The sequence below is a fragment of the Protopterus annectens genome, chromosome 2.part1, assembly GCF_019279795.1.
Source record: "Protopterus annectens isolate FY-2018-M chromosome 2.part1, PAN1.0, whole genome shotgun sequence".
Taxonomy (NCBI): domain Eukaryota; kingdom Metazoa; phylum Chordata; order Ceratodontiformes; family Protopteridae; genus Protopterus; species Protopterus annectens.
Window position 1 is genome coordinate 945777455 of NC_056729.1, and position 20655 is coordinate 945798109.

At 40.4% G+C, this 20655-nt stretch overlaps 1 protein-coding gene across 1 annotated transcript in view; it reads left to right on the forward strand.

The window, feature by feature from the left end:
* LOC122794923 (probable ATP-dependent RNA helicase DDX60) overlaps positions 1-20655 on the forward strand; it is a 2818219-nt gene that overhangs the window by 1675446 nt on the left and 1122118 nt on the right. The window contains exon 25 of the mRNA XM_044063516.1: positions 11800-11955. Within this exon, the coding sequence (XP_043919451.1) occupies positions 11800-11955 (156 nt within the window). The remainder of the gene's footprint in view (positions 1-11799; positions 11956-20655) is intronic.

The following is a 20655-nucleotide window of genomic DNA, read 5'->3' on the forward strand; positions in this document are numbered from 1 at the left end:
TGCCAATATTTTCTCTGGCAGCCTCCAGGAATCCTCCTCTCCTCATGCTCCACAGTCCTCCTGAGACTCCTGGTCTAGGGGTCGGCTCATCAGAGCGGGATATGACCTCGGTCCCAAGGTTGTTGTGCTCAGTTGCTCCCATCCCTCTTCGGGTGGTCCAGCCTTCCAGGCCATGGAGATGGCACTTGCCTCTGCTGGCAAAACATTCCTGTCGGCATCCTTGACCCCCCCCCCGTGCCACAGCTGTCGCAAGCCACAACTACTGGACCCCTGGGCACAAGGGCCTCAGGTTTCTCCCCCACAGGAAATCCCCTCCTCACAATCTTCCCCAGAGCTCCCCACTGAGGAAATCCGTTGCAAGACTTCATGCAAGAGGAAGCACATGGACTCCACTGAGGAGTCTCTAACCGAAGATACGGACTTTGATAATGGGGAAGGGTCCCCACGGTCACCCTCTGATGAGGTGTCCTTTGGTGACATTCTTGAGATCCTAAAACAGAGGGATGACTGGAAGTCCTCCAACCTTTGCTCAGAGGAATCTGTATTCCTGCAGGCCTTTCGTGCCCAGCCTCCTACTTCCTGGGTTACCCCACCACCCGATGACCTTGTCCAGCTCATCATCCAGCATGCATGGAAGGCTCCTGACACTTTGGAAGCTATACCTTGGAGGCCTGACAAAAAATGTTATCTCCCCCGCTGAACATCCTCATTGATCAAAAAATCTTCCAGTAGATGCCATGGTGGTGGTGGCTGCAACCAAAAAAGTCTTGGAAGAAGAGAGCCAGTCTGTCCATCTGCCCAACAAGGAGTCACAGGCAGTAGACTGACTCGGGAAGTGTGTGTTTGCTTCATCAACCTTCCCTGTAAGGGTTTTGAACTACTTGGCACACTTTATGAGGCTCCAGAGGGACCTTATCAACCAACTCTCTGAAAGCTTGGCAGGAGCTGTTTCTGATGAAGTGCACAACAAGTAGCCTCTCAGATAGCGACCCTGGAATCTATATCCAATTCTTCCATGCACCTCATTTCACACGCAACAGAAGGAGTGGCTAGAGCAGCAGGCGCAGGCATAGTCACGAGATGGCATGCCTGGATGCACCTATGCGACTTTGCAAACTCCTTTACGGCTTCCTTTCTGAATGCCCCCATCGAGGCCTCTTCATTGTCTGGTCCAAAGTTTAAGGATACGCTGGCAAGGTGCGAACAAGATGGTAAGACCCTGTCTGCTGTTGGTGTCCGACACTCCACCCCTCAACGATTCTACTCCAGAAATCAGAGAACCGGGAAGATGTGGCAAAGAAAATCACAGGGCTCTTTCCATGACACATGTGCCGAGTTCTCCCCTAAAGGCAGAGGGGGAGACTCTAATGGAAGACTCCCCTTTCTGGGCAGGGGAGATCCGCGAAACTGGGGTTCTAGATATTCTTTCTTTGGGCAGCCCTACCAGTGCTCCTGAAGCGTTGCCCGACTGCTCACCTCTGGAAGCGGTCGGGGGTTATTTTTCCTTGTACCCTACTGCCTGGTGAACCATAACCACTGATTCCTGGGTACAATGGATAACATCCAGAGGTTACCGCATTCCCTTCCATCTCTGTCTCACTTCACCCAGAAATTTACCCAACGTCCCACCCAGTCAGGGGGAAGCAGCAGCACACAAAATCCGAAAGCTGCTACAAAAAAGAGTCATCAAACTGTCCCCCCAGACCAGATAGGATCCGGTTTTTACTCAAGATTCTTTTTAGTGCCAAAAAAGATAGGAGACTGGATACTGATTTTGGATCTCAGCACACTAAGCAAATTTGTAAAAACAGAGAAATTCCAAATGGTCACAGTTCAGTCTATCCTTCCTCTTTTGGAAGAAGAAGAAGATTGGATGTGCTGTATAGATCTTCAAGATGCATATTACCATATAAAAGTGGACAAATGCTCAAGAAGATACCTCCGCTTCCACATAGGAGCCAGTCACTACTAGTTTCGAGTACTGCCCTTTGGTCTCCTTACAGCCCCCAGAGTGTTCATCAAATGCATGGCAGTGGTTATCACTCACCTGAGACTTCAAGGATTCCAGGCATTTCCATACCTAGACGATTGGTTCCTTACTGCCCCCACCAAGCATCTACTGGAGGAAGCCCTGGATTACACTCTTCTCACAGCTCAGCACCTGGGAATCACTATAAACTGGGAGAAGTCCAAAACAACCCCGGCACACTCTTTAGAATTCATCAGAGTTCTGTTGGACACGAGAAATTGCACAGCATCTCTTCCGGATCACAAACTTCAAAGAATAAGACAACAGGTTCAGCCGCTAATCTGTCACCACAAATCTTCTGCTTGGTCCGTACTCCAACTCTTGGGGTTGATGGCAGCCTCGATCACCATTATTCCTCTGGCCAGGTTCCATATGAGACTTCTTCAGTGGCTACTTCTCACTCAGTGGTACCCTCTAGTCTTTTCACTTAAGTGTAACTCAGAGATGCAAGCAAGACTTGCTCTGGTGGACGTCTCCAAATCCCCAACAATAGCCTCACCCCTTCAGCCCCCATCAGCCAAAAGCCACAGTGACCATGGATGCCTCCCTGATGAGGTGGGGGGGGGGGCTATGTCAGGGAAACTCGGTCCAAGGCACCTGGTCGGAGATGAGAGGCTCATTTGCATATCAATGTCCTGGAACTGAGGGCGGTGCTACTAGTATTGCAATCATTTCACTCGATCCTTCTGTCAGGGAGTATTGCGATCCAATCAGACAACATGTCAGTAGTATGGTACATCAACAAGCAAGGGGGCACCAGATCTTACCTGTTATGCTGAGAGGCCTTGGGAATATGGCAATGGGTGATAGCTTCCAACTGCTTTCTAATTGCAATGCACATTCCCAGGAGCTCCAGTGTGATAGCGGACAAATTGACCAGGTGCATTCTACAACCTCACGAGTGGTCCCTCAATCCTGTGATAGCGGCAAAAGTTTTCAACCACTGGGGCCAGCCTTGCTGCAATCTATTCACCTCTCCAATCAACTATAAGTGCAGCAACTACTTTGCCCTGATCCCCCCTCGGGGGCAGTCACCGAGAGATGCTCTAGTCCATACTTGGCCTCAGGTCTGCTTTATGCTTACCCTCCTCTACCCCTCATTTCCCAATTTTTGAAGAAAACACAGCAGTTGAAGAGCAAAGTAATCCTCATTGCACCATATTGGCCACGGCAAGTTTGGTTCCCCTTCCTTTGGCCTCACCTGCTAGATCGACCATGGATTCTCAATCCAACTCCAAGATTAATCTCCCATCTGTATGGTCTGACCCACCCCAGTCTAACAAACCTGATGCTGACAGCTTGGTTTCTCCACTTCCAATGATTGTCAGGCAGGATAACCTCTCCTCCCCGGTGTGCAATATTCTTATTATTATAGGCTAACCTATCTCAGCAAATGGAAAAGATTTACCGTATGGGCATCAAACAAAGAATTGGACCCCTTTTCAGCCCCAGTTTCGGTGGTATTAGATCATTTATCAGATCTCTTTCAATCTGGGGTATCAGCCTCTACTGTTTGTGTTCATTTAGCTGCCATTTCTAATTTCCACATTGGATCCAGGACTCTTCACTTATGTCACACAGACACTGTAAGACTTTCTTGAAGGGTGTTTTTCATCTAAAGCCTCCCTTTAGAGAATCAGTACAACCTTGGGACCTGGCTTTGGTTCTGCAAGCCCTAACAGCACCCCCCCCTTTAAACCTGCATTTTCATGTGACTTAAAGTACCTTTCTTGGAAAACCTTGTTACTGGTTGCTATCACATCGGCCAGGCATCTGTCAGAACATCAAGCCTTATGCATCAAATGTCCTTACCTTATTTTCTATAAGGATAGAGTCTCACTAAGAACTAATTCCTCCTTCCTACTGAAAGTGCTGTCAGAGCGGTCTGTCAACCAGTCTATTGACCTCCCAGTATTTTTTCCTAATCATTCTAACAAGGGAGAGTATTGTCTGCACTCCCTAGATGTTCCCAGGCAAATCCGTTTTTATTTAGACAGAACAAAATCTACCCTTAAATCAGACCAATTATTTCTGGATTTTTCTGGACCAAGACTAGGTCGTCCTGTTTCTAAAGTTACATTAGCGTCATGGTTAAGAAATTGCATTACTTTCATCTACAACAAGAACAGCCTCACCTTGCCTCACAAAGTGAAAGCCCATTCTACAAGGTCAATGGCAACTTCAGCAGCTTTCCATGCTAGGGCTTCCCTCAATGACATTTGCTCAGCTGCAACTTGGGCCAACCCCCATAGCTTTATTCTTCATTACAAATTGGATTTGGCCTCCAGAGGAAGAGCTTCTTTTGGTTCCATGGTACTCAGGAATGTCCTTCCATGAGGGCCGCCCAGGGACATAGGTAGCTGGGGACTGTGTCCCATTGTAAGGAATAAACGAAGATCAACAACATCAGATAAAGAAGTTATGTCTTACCATAACGTTCCATCTGTGTTGTTGATCTTCGCTCATTCATTACTCCCCATCCTCTGTCCCCCTCCGGAGGTTCCTGGTGGATTTCATATGGTCTTTCTTCCATGCTTGTAGGACTGTTCTGACCAGAGTAGCCTCTACTTTTGTCTATCAACTTGTAAACTCGATCTAAGGCAACAGAGAGCAGAGCATTGTGGGTATGATCTCGTCTCGAGAGTTTTTGGCTGATTCGAGCTTTGTATAACACTGGCTTGGTTCAGAGGATGGAACCGATAACCCATCGTAATGAATGAATGAAGATGAACAACACAGATGGAATGTTATGATAAGACATAACTTCTTTATATATATATATATATATATATATATATATATATATATATATATATATATTTATGATGTTTGCAAATGATATTGTGATCTGTAGGGAGAGTAGGGACCAGGTTGAGGAGACGCTGGATAAGTGGAGATATGCTCTAGAGAGGAGAGGAATGAAGGTCAGCAGGACTAAGACAGAATATATGTGTGTGAATGAGAGGGAGGATAGAGGAATGGTGAGGATGCAGCGAGTAGAATTGGCGAAGGTGGATGAGTTTAAGTACTTGGGATTAACAGTTCAGAGTAATGGTGAGTGTGGAAGAGAGATGAAGAAGAGAGTACAGACAGGGTGGAATGGGTAGAGAAGAGTGTCAGGAGTGATTTGTGACAGACGGGTACCAGTAAGAGTGAAAGGGAAGGTCTAAAAGAGAGTAGTCACCCAGTTTTGCTGTATGGGTTGGAGATGGTGGCATTGACAAAAAGGCAGGAGTCAGAGCTGGAAGTGGCAGAGTTAAAGATGTTAAGATTTGCACTGGGTGTGACAAGGATGGACAGGATTAGGAATCAGTATATTAGAGGGTCAGCTCAGGTTGGACGGTTTGGAGATAAAGTCAGAGAGGCAAGATTGCATTGGTTTGGACATGTGCTGAGGAGGGATGCTGGGTATATTGGGAAAAGGATGCTAAGGATGGAGCTGCCAGGTAGGATGAAAAGAGGAAGCCCTAAGATAAGGTTTATGTATGTGGTGAGAGAGGACATGCAGATGGTTGGTGTGACATAGGACAGGAAGAAATGGAAACAGATGATCTGCTGTGGTGATCCCTAATGGGAACAGCTGAAAGAGAAGAAGAAGATACATAATAATATTAATAAACCTAATTTCAAACTAGGGACACTTTACAGACACAAAAACTTTATGGATCCAAACACCAAAAGGAGACTAGCAAACACCTAATTCATCCCCTCTCTATATTCTACGGTGCTCCCATGTTTACTAATCTACATGTCACACTAAAAATTAAACCTCAGTCTTGTTATTAGAAAATTACTAGATTTGCTATAGGCTCATCATATCGCACCCACCACTGCAGTACACTTAAAGAACTAAACTGGCTAGAATTCCCCCACTATCTTGACTACATATAACTGACAATTGCACATAAACTAATATACAAACCAGACAGCTGTCGTGTCTTAAAATCTATTCTGCATACCCACGTTCCCACCAGAAATCTCTGTTCTGCTGATAGACTACTCTTGGATGTACACAAACCCAATACAAGAGATGGCCAGTTTCTACTCCTATGCCACAGCTAAACTATGGAACGATCTACCAAACAGTATCACCAGTACAGATAATGTCATAAAGTTCAAGCTTACACTAAAAAAACTACCTATTCGACTCATGGGTTTGCCTTTGTCCCACAACAAACACCTAAACCCATCTTCATATTTTTTTCTTTGTCTCTCTCCACCCCTCATCTTTCTCCCTACCCTCCTTACCTTCTACTGACTTATTTTTTCTCCTTACCCCCTCGTATCTTTACTCCTCTTCCTACTTTTTTCTTAATTTTCTTAATATAACACATCTCACAATCTTCCTAACAAACTTTACTCATTTTACTACCACTAATTTTCTTAAAGTTTAATCTTTCCTCTCCAGACCCATCAAATGTAATTTTGTGTTTTTTTTTTCTGAAGCCTATTGCCCAACCTAATATTTATACTTTGTAAAAAAATATATTTTGTGATGTTAATTTTTTCTATCCAAATGTAATTTAGTTTGTACATTCTCTACCTCCTACTGTACCTTGTGTATCCATCCAGTGCTGTATAAGTTGATGTTTTACGTTTACTGTTATTGTCATTTTTTAATCACTGTTGGAGCTTTTCTCCCCGGGCCTCTGCTGAAAATGGTGTTTCTGACTCATTCAGGCTTTCCCGGTTACCAAATGTCAATAAATAAATAAATCAGTAATAAGTGTAGAAGTGGTGTTACTGGTATATGAGAAGAAGATGGACATTAATTAGAAAAAGGAACTACAGTTTATATATTGATGTATTTATTGTGTCCCATTTTGTCAATAATTGGCCCATTATTTCCTTTATGGTATAAGGGTGAGGATCATCTGGGAAGGGTCATCATTAAGGCAGTTATCAGGGTAGTTTAATCCCACTGCATATGCCCTGGTGCTGGGTTTGGCATACAATGGGCTTGCTGGAGACACTGTGTCACTCACTTCTGTGGGTGACATAGTCCCTCATGGCTGTCCTGCCCCCTCTGCCACATGATCTATAATCTCTATCAGGCATTCTGCCATGGGAATGAGTACCTGGACATGCACCATACCCTCCCAAAAGAGAGGTGACACTGCAAAGCTGCATCAGTCCTCCCTTTTCCTCTTGATAGCTTCAGTAGGCATCCCAGACCAATATTCAAACTTGGATCACCTGGGCTTTAGTCAGGTTTTTATCCCTCTATGCCATCACAGCTGGTATTATGGTTTATTTACAGTTATTATCTGCTAATTCATTCTAAGTTTATTTATTTATTTTTTTGTTATGTCTGTCTGGTTAGATAAGACTGTAATAATGCCAAGTCATGCTGCATTCAGAGATTAATTCTCACTTGTCCCTCAATCTTACACTTAGTTTACCTCTTCCTGTCACATTCCAGCAGTGGTAATATGAATGCTGTATGGTCCCTTTCCTTGTCAGCTAAAAATTCTTGGGGGTTGGTTATACTGCAATCTGCTTGTCACAGCGTTCACCATCTCTTGCCTAATTCCTAATGATTTTAGAGCAAATCTGTAACTCATCCACAGATCTGCCTCCTTGGGTAAGAGTGTTCAGGTCTTATAACCGAGATGAATAGTAATTGTTTAATTTTGCTTTTCCTAGACTGATTGACAGCAGATTTTCAGAAATACAATATTTGTCAAGAAACATTTGATTTGGGCACTCAAACTTCTGTAGATAAACTTATGTTTATGTTTGAGTTCAGAATATATCTATATCTCACAATCTGCATACCATAAACAGTAAGCCCCTAACATTAAATAACTAAAGGAAAATATTCTCCTTCATATTTTGAAGGATCACAAAATTGTCTCAGCTGGTGATCTAACATACATTCATAAATATGTTATACAAATTCAAATGTTCATCTTACACAGTTGTGCTTTACAACAGGAGACACAGTATAACTGCGTACAAATACAGAAAAAATTAGACCATGTGGCAAGTATATAACTCATTTTGTTCAAGATCACAGGAGCAGATAAACCCTTGCCTCAGCAAAGCAATGAGCTGATTGTCTGCTTGGAGTAAACAATGGAGCAGAGTGTGATACCTGTGGAAAAAAAGACTGATAAGGATAAGGTTTATCCTTGATCCCTCTTACATTTGCATTTACTTGCATCAGTGTGATTTTTTTAGCTGATGCTTGAAGCTTTTAAGAGCAGACAGTACTACTCTAATGTTCTTTGGAAGTGAGTTCCATCAAGCTGAAGATATTTTGTAAAAGGCGTTTTCAGTAGTGATAAGTATAAATGGGGAACTTACTATCTGAAGAGCATTACTTGTCCTGAGACAGTGAGAATCAGTTTTCTAGTTTTTAAGATTGGAAAGTAACTTTCAGACCACAATTGTGATTGTAGCAACAAGTCTGCCTACACCACAGGAAACTCCATTACTGGTAGAGTTTAAAATATTGTGCAAAGGATTTTTTTAACTTTTGCACTGATATTACTACTCAGGTGAATAGATGAGCAGTATGTTAGCAGTGAAGGGGATCTGTGCAGTCATAAGAACTATACCAACTGCTGGTGCATGGTTTTGATCCCAACACTAATGTAGTTGGGACCATCCTGTATTGCACTTGGTGTCATATGTCTGAATCACACATAATCCAAGGGTCCCTTGTAGGTATACTCCATGCACAGACTACTGTGCCTCATGAATGAATGACTGCATCTAGGGTCTTAGTTTATTGTGAAGCTGTTTTTATGATTCCCTAAGGATTTTGGCATGCCAGTTTAATGCACAGCAACCCTACTCCATGGGGAACAATAATCATGAATTACACTCTAATTTGTATAACTGTTCATGTCTGATAGCTGCAATAGTTAGGATATTAATCAAGTAAACAGCTACATGTTGTTCACCTTGTAATCCACTTTTTTTAGTTCTCTGGGGTATAATGTGTAACCTTTTCCATCCAGAAAGTAAACTGCTACATGTCAACAGTCTTGTTTGAATATTTATGGTTTACTATTTCTTATACTGATTATGCAGATTCATTTGCTGATAATTAAGAAAACTGTACAACCCCTGCCAAGAAAGCAAACATATTCCATTTGTAAGGCAGCTACTTGCTTGTTCAGTTTACAGTTTCCATGAACTCTGATAATTCCATAAAGTTTTCCAGTAGTTACCATGGGATCAATCCATTTTTAAAACTACTGTTATTTTGTTTTAAGAGTGTGTCATAAAGTACTTATGTTTCTCTCAAGTCTAAATTAATGTTACTTAGCTGACTTCTTTCAAGCAGAGTAGAGTTAGTACCTCTTTCACTGTTGTCAAATGCAGCATTTCATTTTGTTCCTTTTAAACAACTTTCACATCAACAGCTTCCACTGGGTTTATATATTCTTCTGTATAAAAATTGTAGTACAAAATCATTTGTTTGAAAGACTGTGTGTAGTTATTAGGATAACTCTACTCCCACTGTCAACTTCAGAATTCACAGGCTGGCCTACTGTAATCACTTGTTCAAGGACTGGTTATATTTCTGTAGAGTTAATGCTTTTGCACTCTGTAAAAAAACATTTGCTCTGGACACTCATTTTGTTCTCCTTAGTAACACAGTATGTGAACAAGTAGTGCTAAGCTTCTTTTCATTTCTTTTAACACAACTTTTTGATGCAGATTTCTTTTTCCATTTTACAGACCCTCTGTTTGTCTCATTCTTCCATAAATATTAGATATTATACAATTACCCCCCCCCCATTAATATTCCAAAACGTGCACGCTGATTGGTCAGCATGCACGTTGTAAATCAGTCTTATACTAATGGAAAAAGGTCTGGTCGACCGGACTTTTTCCATTAGTATGTATTTTTTTACAGCAACGGAGAACGCAAGATCTCCGTTGCTTTTTAGTCACTCGCTATGTTAAAGGAGTATAACATAGCAAGACAGCTTTAAAAAAAGTAACGGAGATCATCCTTTCTCTGTTGCTTTTTAAACTATCTATGTTAAATGGGTTTAACATAGCGAGACAGCTTTAAAAAAAGCAACGGAGATTCTCCGTTGCTTTATTTAAAGCTGTCCCGCTATGTTAAACTCCTTTAACATACCGAGACACTTTGTAAAAAGCAATGGAGATCTTGCTTTCTCTGTTGCTTCCACCCACAGCTCTGATGTACTGCGTAAGCATACGCATGCGCAGTACATCAGAACTGCCGCAGAATACCAGACAGCTGTGGAAGGGCAGCAAGGAGGCATTATACAATGCCATTATTTAAGAAAATTAAGTATTTTTTTTTCCTTAAATAATGTCATTGTATAATAGCAATAACCCACGCCTGGGTGTGGGTAATGCTGGATTTACCCACGGTTGTCTTTGTTTGGCCACTCGGGCTTCGCCCTCGTGACCAAACCACACCAACCATGGGTAACTCCAGCATTACCCACACCCAGGCTTGGGTTATTGCTATATTCTAGCCTAATGCTTACCTTTAGAAGCTTTGTACTGTTTATCTGTTTATTTACAGCTGTACCTGTAACATGATTTAGCTTTGTGCCTTTCTGAACTTGGGATCAGGCCCATACTTGAAATGTTTTTGTGCTGCTTCCACTGCTAAGTAACACTTAAAGCATTTTTTGAACATCAGGTTACTTTCTAATTAGTTTTATTTGCATGCCTTAGCAATTTATTCTACATACAGTTCTATTTTTCAATATCTGCTGTTATATGTCTGCATTATCACAGTCTTTAATTTATTTATCAACATACATGGTAACAGATTTACAAAGCTGTCTGGTTTGCGAGACTCAACCTTATCTAATATTGCATTACGTTTAAGATTAACATGATTCTGCAATAAGCTATAAGTATGCCTTTAATTAGATTTGGACAGACTCAGTAATATTTTCTTTAAATTCTAGGTTTCAACTTCCCAAATACGAATGAGTTTGGCTCATTTCTGTCTTCATTTGTAATATTATTTATAATAAAATGGTTCTATTATTTCAGAGTAATTCTGTCAAGATTGGTTACTGAAAGAAATGTAGTCAAAGCATCTGCATTTGCTATTTCCTTTTTTATTTCCTCTTCCTTGGATGGATGCAGGTTCTGGGTTGTTTAAATCTTACACATATATATATATATATATATATGTATATGTATATGTATATATATATATATATATATATATATATATATATATATATATATATATATTGTTTCTGTTAAAATTAAAATAGATGGTGAGCATCAGATGCACAAAACCTATTAAAGGCATTAACAGCTTTATTCAAATCAGATTTCAAGCTAACAGCAACAGTAGCAAAATCATTGTGAATGGCTTCAGTAGCTGACAACCTTATGCCCAGTCACCAGACAAGTGAGATAATGCACAGTTCATTAGGGTTGTCTTTTTATTGCACAGAGTGAGCATTATACTGGTAGTTATATCCTGATAAAAAGTGGGTAGGTATTTTGAATCTGAGCAGCTTTGTCTGTGTACATTTTAATAAAGGGGTTTATATGGCATGTATGACAAAGTTGTAGGCTCAGTTCAAGTATTATTAATCATTAAAGGGGCAGTATGAGTGACTAATTACATATACTGAGACACATTTCTGAAGTATGTTCCTCTTTACTGCTGAAGTGATATTTTCCAGGCACTTTCATGAGAATGTACACTGGTCAAACCATAAAAAATAGTGTTCAAAGGCTTTTCATATTGATTTAAAGACAAGCACATAAATGAAATATAATACTGTTGTTTTCTCTTCAAGATTCAATATACAAGAAGTAGAATCATATGCTGACAGGTTATATTTACACCTAAAAAAGAAGAAAGAAGAAATGAAGCCAGATACTGAAGCACAACTTTCTTTGCAAATTAAACTGGAGAAAGTGGAAAAGAAACTTAAAAGGCTAACAAATGTTACGTAAGTATTGCTTTACCATACCTTAATATTTGAAAAAAAAGCTTGCCAGCAGTAGTGTAAGAGATTAGTGAACAGTTATGATACAAAATGTGAACTTGTTTATATCACTGATACAAACTACAGAGGATGTAATTGAACAGAAATAATACACAACCAAAAAAGGATGACGCCAGAAAAAATGGTGCATCATTAAAGCAGCTGATCTACATATACAAAATGAACTAAAAATGTGAGCTACATATACTGTGTTGTTCTGTATATAACTGTATGATGCAGGAAAGGGCAACTTTATAGGGGCATTGATAAAGACTGAGAAAACATAAGGTGTGCTATATACACTCCAGAATAATGTGACTGACAGTGAAATTCATAAAAACGGAAACAGAAGAAAACTAATGTGAAAGAAATCAAAGGATTAGTGAGGTTAATTACTCAGAGCCAGTGTTTTGCAGAAAAAAATATGTAATAGTGAAACAGTTGATTACTTACAGCTAGTCTGTAACAGAAAATAAAGCAGTGTGAAGTGTAATTACTGAAAGCCAATGTGGGACGGAAAAAGAAATTGTGAGCTTAATTAGTCTGACCCGGTTTGTGACAGAAAAAAAGCGACAGCAAGAAAGTTAATTACTCACAGCTAGTCTGGGACAGAAGAAAGTCCCAGCAAGAAAGTTAATTACTCACAGCTAGTCTGGGACAGAAGAAAGTCCCAGCAAGAAAGTTAATTACTCACAGCTAGTCTGGGACAGAAGAAAGTCCCAGCAAGAAAGTTAATTACTCACAGCTAGTCTGGGACAGAAGAAAGTCCCAGCAAGAAAGTTAATTACTCACAGCTAGTCTGGGACAGAAGAAAGTCCCAGCAAGAAAGTTAATTACTCACAGCTAGTCTGGGACAGAAGAAAGTCCCAGCAAGAAAGTTAATTACTCACAGCTAGTCTGGGACAGAAGAAAGTCCCAGCAAGAAAGTTAATTACTCACAGCTAGTCTGGGACAGAAGAAAGTCCCAGCAAGAAAGTTAATTACTCACAGCTAGTCTGGGACAGAAGAAAGTCCCAGCAAGAAAGTTAATTACTCACAGCTAGTCTGGGACAGAAGAAAGTCCCAGCAAGAAAGTTAATTACTCACAGCTAGTCTGGGACAGAAGAAAGTCCCAGCAAGAAAGTTAATTACTCACAGCTAGTCTGGGACAGAAGAAAGTCCCAGCAAGAAAGTTAATTACTCACAGCTAGTCTGGGACAGAAGAAAGTCCCAGCAAGAAAGTTAATTACTCACAGCTAGTCTGGGACAGAAGAAAGTCCCAGCAAGAAAGTTAATTACTCACAGCTAGTCTGGGACAGAAGAAAGTCCCAGCAAGAAAGTTAATTACTCACAGCTAGTCTGGGACAGAAGAAAGTCCCAGCAAGAAAGTTAATTACTCACAGCTAGTCTGGGACAGAAGAAAGTCCCAGCAAGAAAGTTAATTACTCACAGCTAGTCTGGGACAGAAGAAAGTCCCAGCAAGAAAGTTAATTACTCACAGCTAGTCTGGGACAGAAGAAAGTCCCAGCAAGAAAGTTAATTACTCACAGCTAGTCTGGGACAGAAGAAAGTCCCAGCAAGAAAGTTAATTACTCACAGCTAGTCTGGGACAGAAGAAAGTCCCAGCAAGAAAGTTAATTACTCACAGCTAGTCTGGGACAGAAGAAAGTCCCAGCAAGAAAGTTAATTACTCACAGCTAGTCTGGGACAGAAGAAAGTCCCAGCAAGAAAGTTAATTACTCACAGCTAGTCTGGGACAGAAGAAAGTCCCAGCAAGAAAGTTAATTACTCACAGCTAGTCTGGGACAGAAGAAAGTCCCAGCAAGAAAGTTAATTACTCACAGCTAGTCTGGGACAGAAGAAAGTCCCAGCAAGAAAGTTAATTACTCACAGCTAGTCTGGGACAGAAGAAAGTCCCAGCAAGAAAGTTAATTACTCACAGCTAGTCTGGGACAGAAGAAAGTCCCAGCAAGAAAGTTAATTACTCACAGCTAGTCTGGGACAGAAGAAAGTCCCAGCAAGAAAGTTAATTACTCACAGCTAGTCTGGGACAGAAGAAAGTCCCAGCAAGAAAGTTAATTACTCACAGCTAGTCTGGGACAGAAGAAAGTCCCAGCAAGAAAGTTAATTACTCACAGCTAGTCTGGGACAGAAGAAAGTCCCAGCAAGAAAGTTAATTACTCACAGCTAGTCTGGGACAGAAGAAAGTCCCAGCAAGAAAGTTAATTACTCACAGCTAGTCTGGGACAGAAGAAAGTCCCAGCAAGAAAGTTAATTACTCACAGCTAGTCTGGGACAGAAGAAAGTCCCAGCAAGAAAGTTAATTACTCACAGCTAGTCTGGGACAGAAGAAAGTCCCAGCAAGAAAGTTAATTACTCACAGCTAGTCTGGGACAGAAGAAAGTCCCAGCAAGAAAGTTAATTACTCACAGCTAGTCTGGGACAGAAGAAAGTCCCAGCAAGAAAGTTAATTACTCACAGCTAGTCTGGGACAGAAGAAAGTCCCAGCAAGAAAGTTAATTACTCACAGCTAGTCTGGGACAGAAGAAAGTCCCAGCAAGAAAGTTAATTACTCACAGCTAGTCTGGGACAGAAGAAAGTCCCAGCAAGAAAGTTAATTACTCACAGCTAGTCTGGGACAGAAGAAAGTCCCAGCAAGAAAGTTAATTACTCACAGCTAGTCTGGGACAGAAGATTCCAGCAAGAAAGTCCCAGCAAGAAAGTTAATAATTACTCACAGCTAGTCTGGGACAGAAGAAAGTCCCAGCAAGAAAGTTAAGTTAATCACAGCTGGGCTGGGACAGAAGAAAGTCCCAGCAAGAAAGTTAATTACTCACAGCTAGTCTGGGACAGAAGAAAGTCCCAGCAAGAAAGTTAATTACTCACAGCTAGTCTGGGACAGAAGAAAGTCCCAGCAAGAAAGTTAATTACTCACAGCTAGTCTGGGACAGAAGAAAGTCCCAGCAAGAAAGTTAATTACTCACAGCTAGTCTGGGACAGAAGAAAGTCCCAGCAAGAAAGTTAATTACTCACAGCTAGTCTGGGACAGAAGAAAGTCCCAGCAAGAAAGTTAATTACTCACAGCTAGTCTGGGACAGAAGAAAGTCCCAGCAAGAAAGTTAATTACTCACAGCTAGTCTGGGACAGAAGAAAGTCCCAGCAAGAAAGTTAATTACTCACAGCTAGTCTGGGACAGAAGAAAGTCCCAGCAAGAAAGTTAATTACTCACAGCTAGTCTGGGACAGAAGAAAGTCCCAGCAAGAAAGTTAATTACTCACAGCTAGTCTGGGACAGAAGAAAGTCCCAGCAAGAAAGTTAATTACTCACAGCTAGTCTGGGAGAAGAAAAAAGTCAGAAGAGTTAATTACTCACAGCTAGTCTGGGGAAGAAAGAAAGTCCCAAGAAAGTTAATTACTCACAGCTAGTCTGGGACAGAAGAAAGTCCCAGCAAGAAAGTTAATTACTCACAGCTAGTCTGGGACAGAAGAAAGTCCCAGCAAGAAAGTTAATTACTCACAGCTAGTCTGGGACAGAAGAAAGTCCCAGCAAGAAAGTTAATTACTCACAGCTAGTCTGGGACAGAAGAAAGTCCCAGCAAGAAAGTTAATTACTCACAGCTAGTCTGGGACAGAAGAAAGTCCCAGCAAGAAAGTTAATTACTCACAGCTAGTCTGGGACAGAAGAAAGTCCCAGCAAGAAAGTTAATTACTCACAGCTAGTCTGGGACAGAAGAAAGTCCCAGCAAGAAAGTTAATTACTCACAGCTAGTCTGGGACAGAAGAAAGTCCCAGCAAGAAAGTTAATTACTCACAGCTAGTCTGGGACAGAAGAAAGTCCCAGCAAGAAAGTTAATTACTCACAGCTAGTCTGGGACAGAAGAAAGTCCCAGCAAGAAAGTTAATTACTCACAGCTAGTCTGGGACAGAAGAAAGTCCCAGCAAGAAAGTTAATTACTCACAGCTAGTCTGGGACAGAAGAAAGTCCCAGCAAGAAAGTTAATTACTCACAGCTAGTCTGGGACAGAAGAAAGTCCCAGCAAGAAAGTTAATTACTCACAGCTAGTCTGGGACAGAAGAAAGTCCCAGCAAGAAAGTTAATTACTCACAGCTAGTCTGGGACAGAAGAAAGTCCCAGCAAGAAAGTTAATTACTCACAGCTAGTCTGGGACAGAAGAAAGTCCCAGCAAGAAAGTTAATTACTCACAGCTAGTCTGGGACAGAAGAAAGTCCCAGCAAGAAAGTTAATTACTCACAGCTAGTCTGGGACAGAAGAAAGTCCCAGCAAGAAAGTTAATTACTCACAGCTAGTCTGGGACAGAAGAAAGTCCCAGCAAGAAAGTTAATTACTCACAGCTAGTCTGGGACAGAAGAAAGTCCCAGCAAGAAAGTTAATTACTCACAGCTAGTCTGGGACAGAAGAAAGTCCCAGCAAGAAAGTTAATTACTCACAGCTAGTCTGGGACAGAAGAAAGTCCCAGCAAGAAAGTTAATTACTCACAGCTAGTCTGGGACAGAAGAAAGTCCCAGCAAGAAAGTTAATTACTCACAGCTAGTCTGGGACAGAAGAAAGTCCCAGCAAGAAAGTTAATTACTCACAGCTAGTCTGGGACAGAAGAAAGTCCCAGCAAGAAAGTTAATTACTCACAGCTAGTCTGGGACAGAAGAAAGTCCCAGCAAGAAAGTTAATTACTCACAGCTAGTCTGGGACAGAAGAAAGTCCCAGCAAGAAAGTTAATTACTCACAGCTAGTCTGGGACAGAAGAAAGTCCCAGCAAGAAAGTTAATTACTCACAGCTAGTCTGGGACAGAAGAAAGTCCCAGCAAGAAAGTTAATTACTCACAGCTAGTCTGGGACAGAAGAAAGTCCCAGCAAGAAAGTTAATTACTCACAGCTAGTCTGGGACAGAAGAAAGTCCCAGCAAGAAAGTTAATTACTCACAGCTAGTCTGGGACAGAAGAAAGTCCCAGCAAGAAAGTTAATTACTCACAGCTAGTCTGGGACAGAAGAAAGTCCCAGCAAGAAAGTTAATTACTCACAGCTAGTCTGGGACAGAAGAAAGTCCCAGCAAGAAAGTTAATTACTCACAGCTAGTCTGGGACAGAAGAAAGTCCCAGCAAGAAAGTTAATTACTCACAGCTAGTCTGGGACAGAAGAAAGTCCCAGCAAGAAAGTTAATTACTCACAGCTAGTCTGGGACAGAAGAAAGTCCCAGCAAGAAAGTTAATTACTCACAGCTAGTCTGGGACAGAAGAAAGTCCCAGCAAGAAAGTTAATTACTCACAGCTAGTCTGGGACAGAAGAAAGTCCCAGCAAGAAAGTTAATTACTCACAGCTAGTCTGGGACAGAAAAAGAAAAATAGTAAGAATGTTAGTAACTCAAAGGTGGTGTGTGATAAGAAAAGAAATAAAAGGTTAATTACACAAAGACAGTGTGCAGCAGAAAATTACTCAGATCCATTTTAATACAGAAAAACAATTTTGAGAAGTTTAAGTGCTCAGAGCCAGTATATGACGAAAATGGTAACAGTGAGAAGGGTAATTACTCCCAACCGGTATATAACAGACGAAAAAATAGTGAGGTTAGTTATTTAAAGCTAGTGTGTGACGGCAAAAAAAGTAATGAGGAAGTTACTTTCTCAAACCCATTGCATGACTTAAGAAGAAACCACAAGAAGGTTAATTGCTGACAATGTGGCAGAAAAAGAAATAGTGAGGAATAATTACTTTTTGTCCCCCTTTTGTACGCTATCCAGCTGACCGTCAGCTGCATGGCTCCATCCTTTTATCTTGAATTTCACTGGCACTCTCCCCTCAAGTCCTGGGACTGCCCTAGTGGTGGGCTGAGAAGAAGAAGTCAAGTGGATCAGTCTGTAGTGTTACATACTCTGTCTTGCATGCCACGTGATTTTTGTATGCCCTAACTGAGTGGATTTACTGATGTCAGTCCCATCACTGCACGTAATTTCAGTTAAGTCTAGTCCCCCCCCACTCTATAAATGTAGATATGCTAATGGCAATCTATTGCATAATTATGCCATAATCTCAGTCACTGGGGATACATCATGTTACAGACAGAGCTCCCTCGCTGCTGAGTGGGCAAGTTGACAAGTGAGCAAGTTTTCTCCCCCCATCCAATTCTTCTAGCACCCAACCACTACTTGAACAAGGGTCAGCTTGGTTGCAGTAATGGGTGAGGATAATTGCTTACAGGCTAGTATATGACAGAAAATAAAACTGTGAAAAGGTAAGTTACTCACAGCTAGCGTGTTACAAAATAAGAAACAATGGGAAGGTTAATAACTGACAGTCAATGTGCGACAGAGAAAGTAATATTAGAAAGGTCAGTTACTCAGAGACAATCTGTGACAGAAAAAGAGGTATAGAGAATAGGTTAATCACTGACAACCAGTCTGTGACAGGAAAGGAAATTATGAGGTTAATTACTCAAAGCCTGTCTGTGACAGAAGAAGTAAAAAGGCAAATTTGCAATGACTGAAGTACATTGAGTTTATGCTGCTTAATTTGTGTATATAGTAATAAAATGCATTATAAATAAGCTATGACATTCATAGCTGAGCTAGATTCTACTAAAAACGCTACCAGTGCTGGTCTTTTGTTTAGGACCCTCCCCCCCCATTTCTTTCTTTTTGCCTATACTCTCATATCAATCCTTGATAGGGAAGGCAATGTCTAACCTGCATTCTAAATAAATTCTTGGCATCTTCCCATTCTGTAATATTTTCCTCTCTAGTTATTTGTTCCCAATACCTTGATTCCTTTGCCCATTTTTTCCAATAAATTCCGGTCCCGTCTTGCCCTAATTGCAGTCATCCCTACAGGCAGAATCTCCTTTCTCCATTCCCATGTTGGCTTAGTTCTTAGAATACTTTCTGCTAGTTTATGGATATAATATTCTGCATGATTATTGTTATTCTTCTTAAAGTCCTGCATCCAAAATCCAAGTCTCTCCTTGTTTCTTGAGCTTCCCACAAAGGGTGTTTAAAAAACATTCATAGCTGAGCTGGGAGAGGGAAGCTTTGCATTGTCCACTTGTATGATAAAAAGTCTTTAGTAAATGAAACAATTACAGTTCCTGTATCTCCCTGAGAACAAGCAGTTGCCTCAAGTCAGTCATATCAAGTTAGCAAAAGCATGCAAGGTAACTGATTGACATTATTGTAACTTACAAATTTGACAAATGCTTGTCTCTGCTTGGGCATAGCCCCCACATACTTATGTGCAGGTTGCCAACCACAAACAGAACATTCAGGTTATTGTGTTTTAGAGAAAGTAAATAAGAATCCAGTGGATGATCCTGGGATAATGTATCATAATTAAAATAATTATAGTGGCAGTTAAGGTTACAGGCTGATTACCCATCAGGTATTAATGAATAAATTTCTATAACAAGTTTACTTGCTTTAAAAGCTTATAAATTGTAAATTAAATTGCTTAAGTGATGGCCAAATGTATGTGATTATACAATAATAAAATAGTTTAAATGTAATGAATGAGAGTATAAGATGGATATATATTTTCATGTATTTCATTTTTAGAGGACATGATGAAATTCTTAGATTTGATTGGTGAAATGAATGTTTTTAAGGTGAAAAGAACTGTGGATGTAATTAGATTCTGAAGAAGTCCAGTGTGTATGAAATGGCTAAGTCTTGTTCTTAAAATAAAAAGTAAATATACACTAGTGATCATTGGTGGTCATCAGTTGAGTCACTGTGTGAGTCATATATTTTGGGTTTTAGTTTGGTAGAGTAGATTCAAAAGGTTCTATTAGATGGATAAGAAAGATGTACTTGGGAAAATATTTTTGGGGAGTGTAATGAGTTGGCAGAGTTTTAATATTCCCTGCAGACTACTCTGTCAGAGATATTGGGCGAGTAAATTAGTGTAACAAAGGAAATGATTTTTTGAGCTATGATACAGAATCAGAATTGCCTAGACATAGTAAGCCTTGCTGAGTTTAATTATGGTGGCTGCCAAAAAAGCAATTAATAGAAAATGTATATCAAAATATAAACCAACTGTGCTAGAAGCAGTAAATATAGTAACAGAAATGAAACAACTGGAAGTGGGATCTTTAGAAAAGTATAGGAGCAAATTACATAGAAAAAATGGGAATTGTGGGAACAATACATGCAAAGGAAGAATGAAGTTTAAAAGAAGGCAGGATCTGAATGAGTTATGTAACGTTTGACAGTGACTAGACAGATTATAAGGGATGCATAATGTTAGAAAGTAAAACTATGTCAATATGGTTTGTGATGTATAATGTTTGCAACTAAAATTATGTCAGTATGGTTTGTTTTCATTTATGTAAATGTATGTTTGCCTGTGTCATACGTGGTAATTCAATAAAGATGCTTCTTGTGTTAAAAATGTTGTTTCGCAAGTAGTATAATCTGTGGACACATCAACCATAAATAACAAAGTAGGAGAATAATCTGAGATGTTAGATAAACCTATTTTATTTCCATTCTACCCATGATTGTAGTCGGGACTGTATGTTATACTTACGGTAGCATTTTGTTCTTTGGACATTAACTGTTCATTTGATAACCCACCTTTTCTTGCTTACAGGAATCAGCCGAAGATTGTCTTTAGATGGGATCCTGCACTGCAGGAGTTTGAAAAGAAAGCTAAATGTGTGTGTCAGTTTTGGCCCTATTA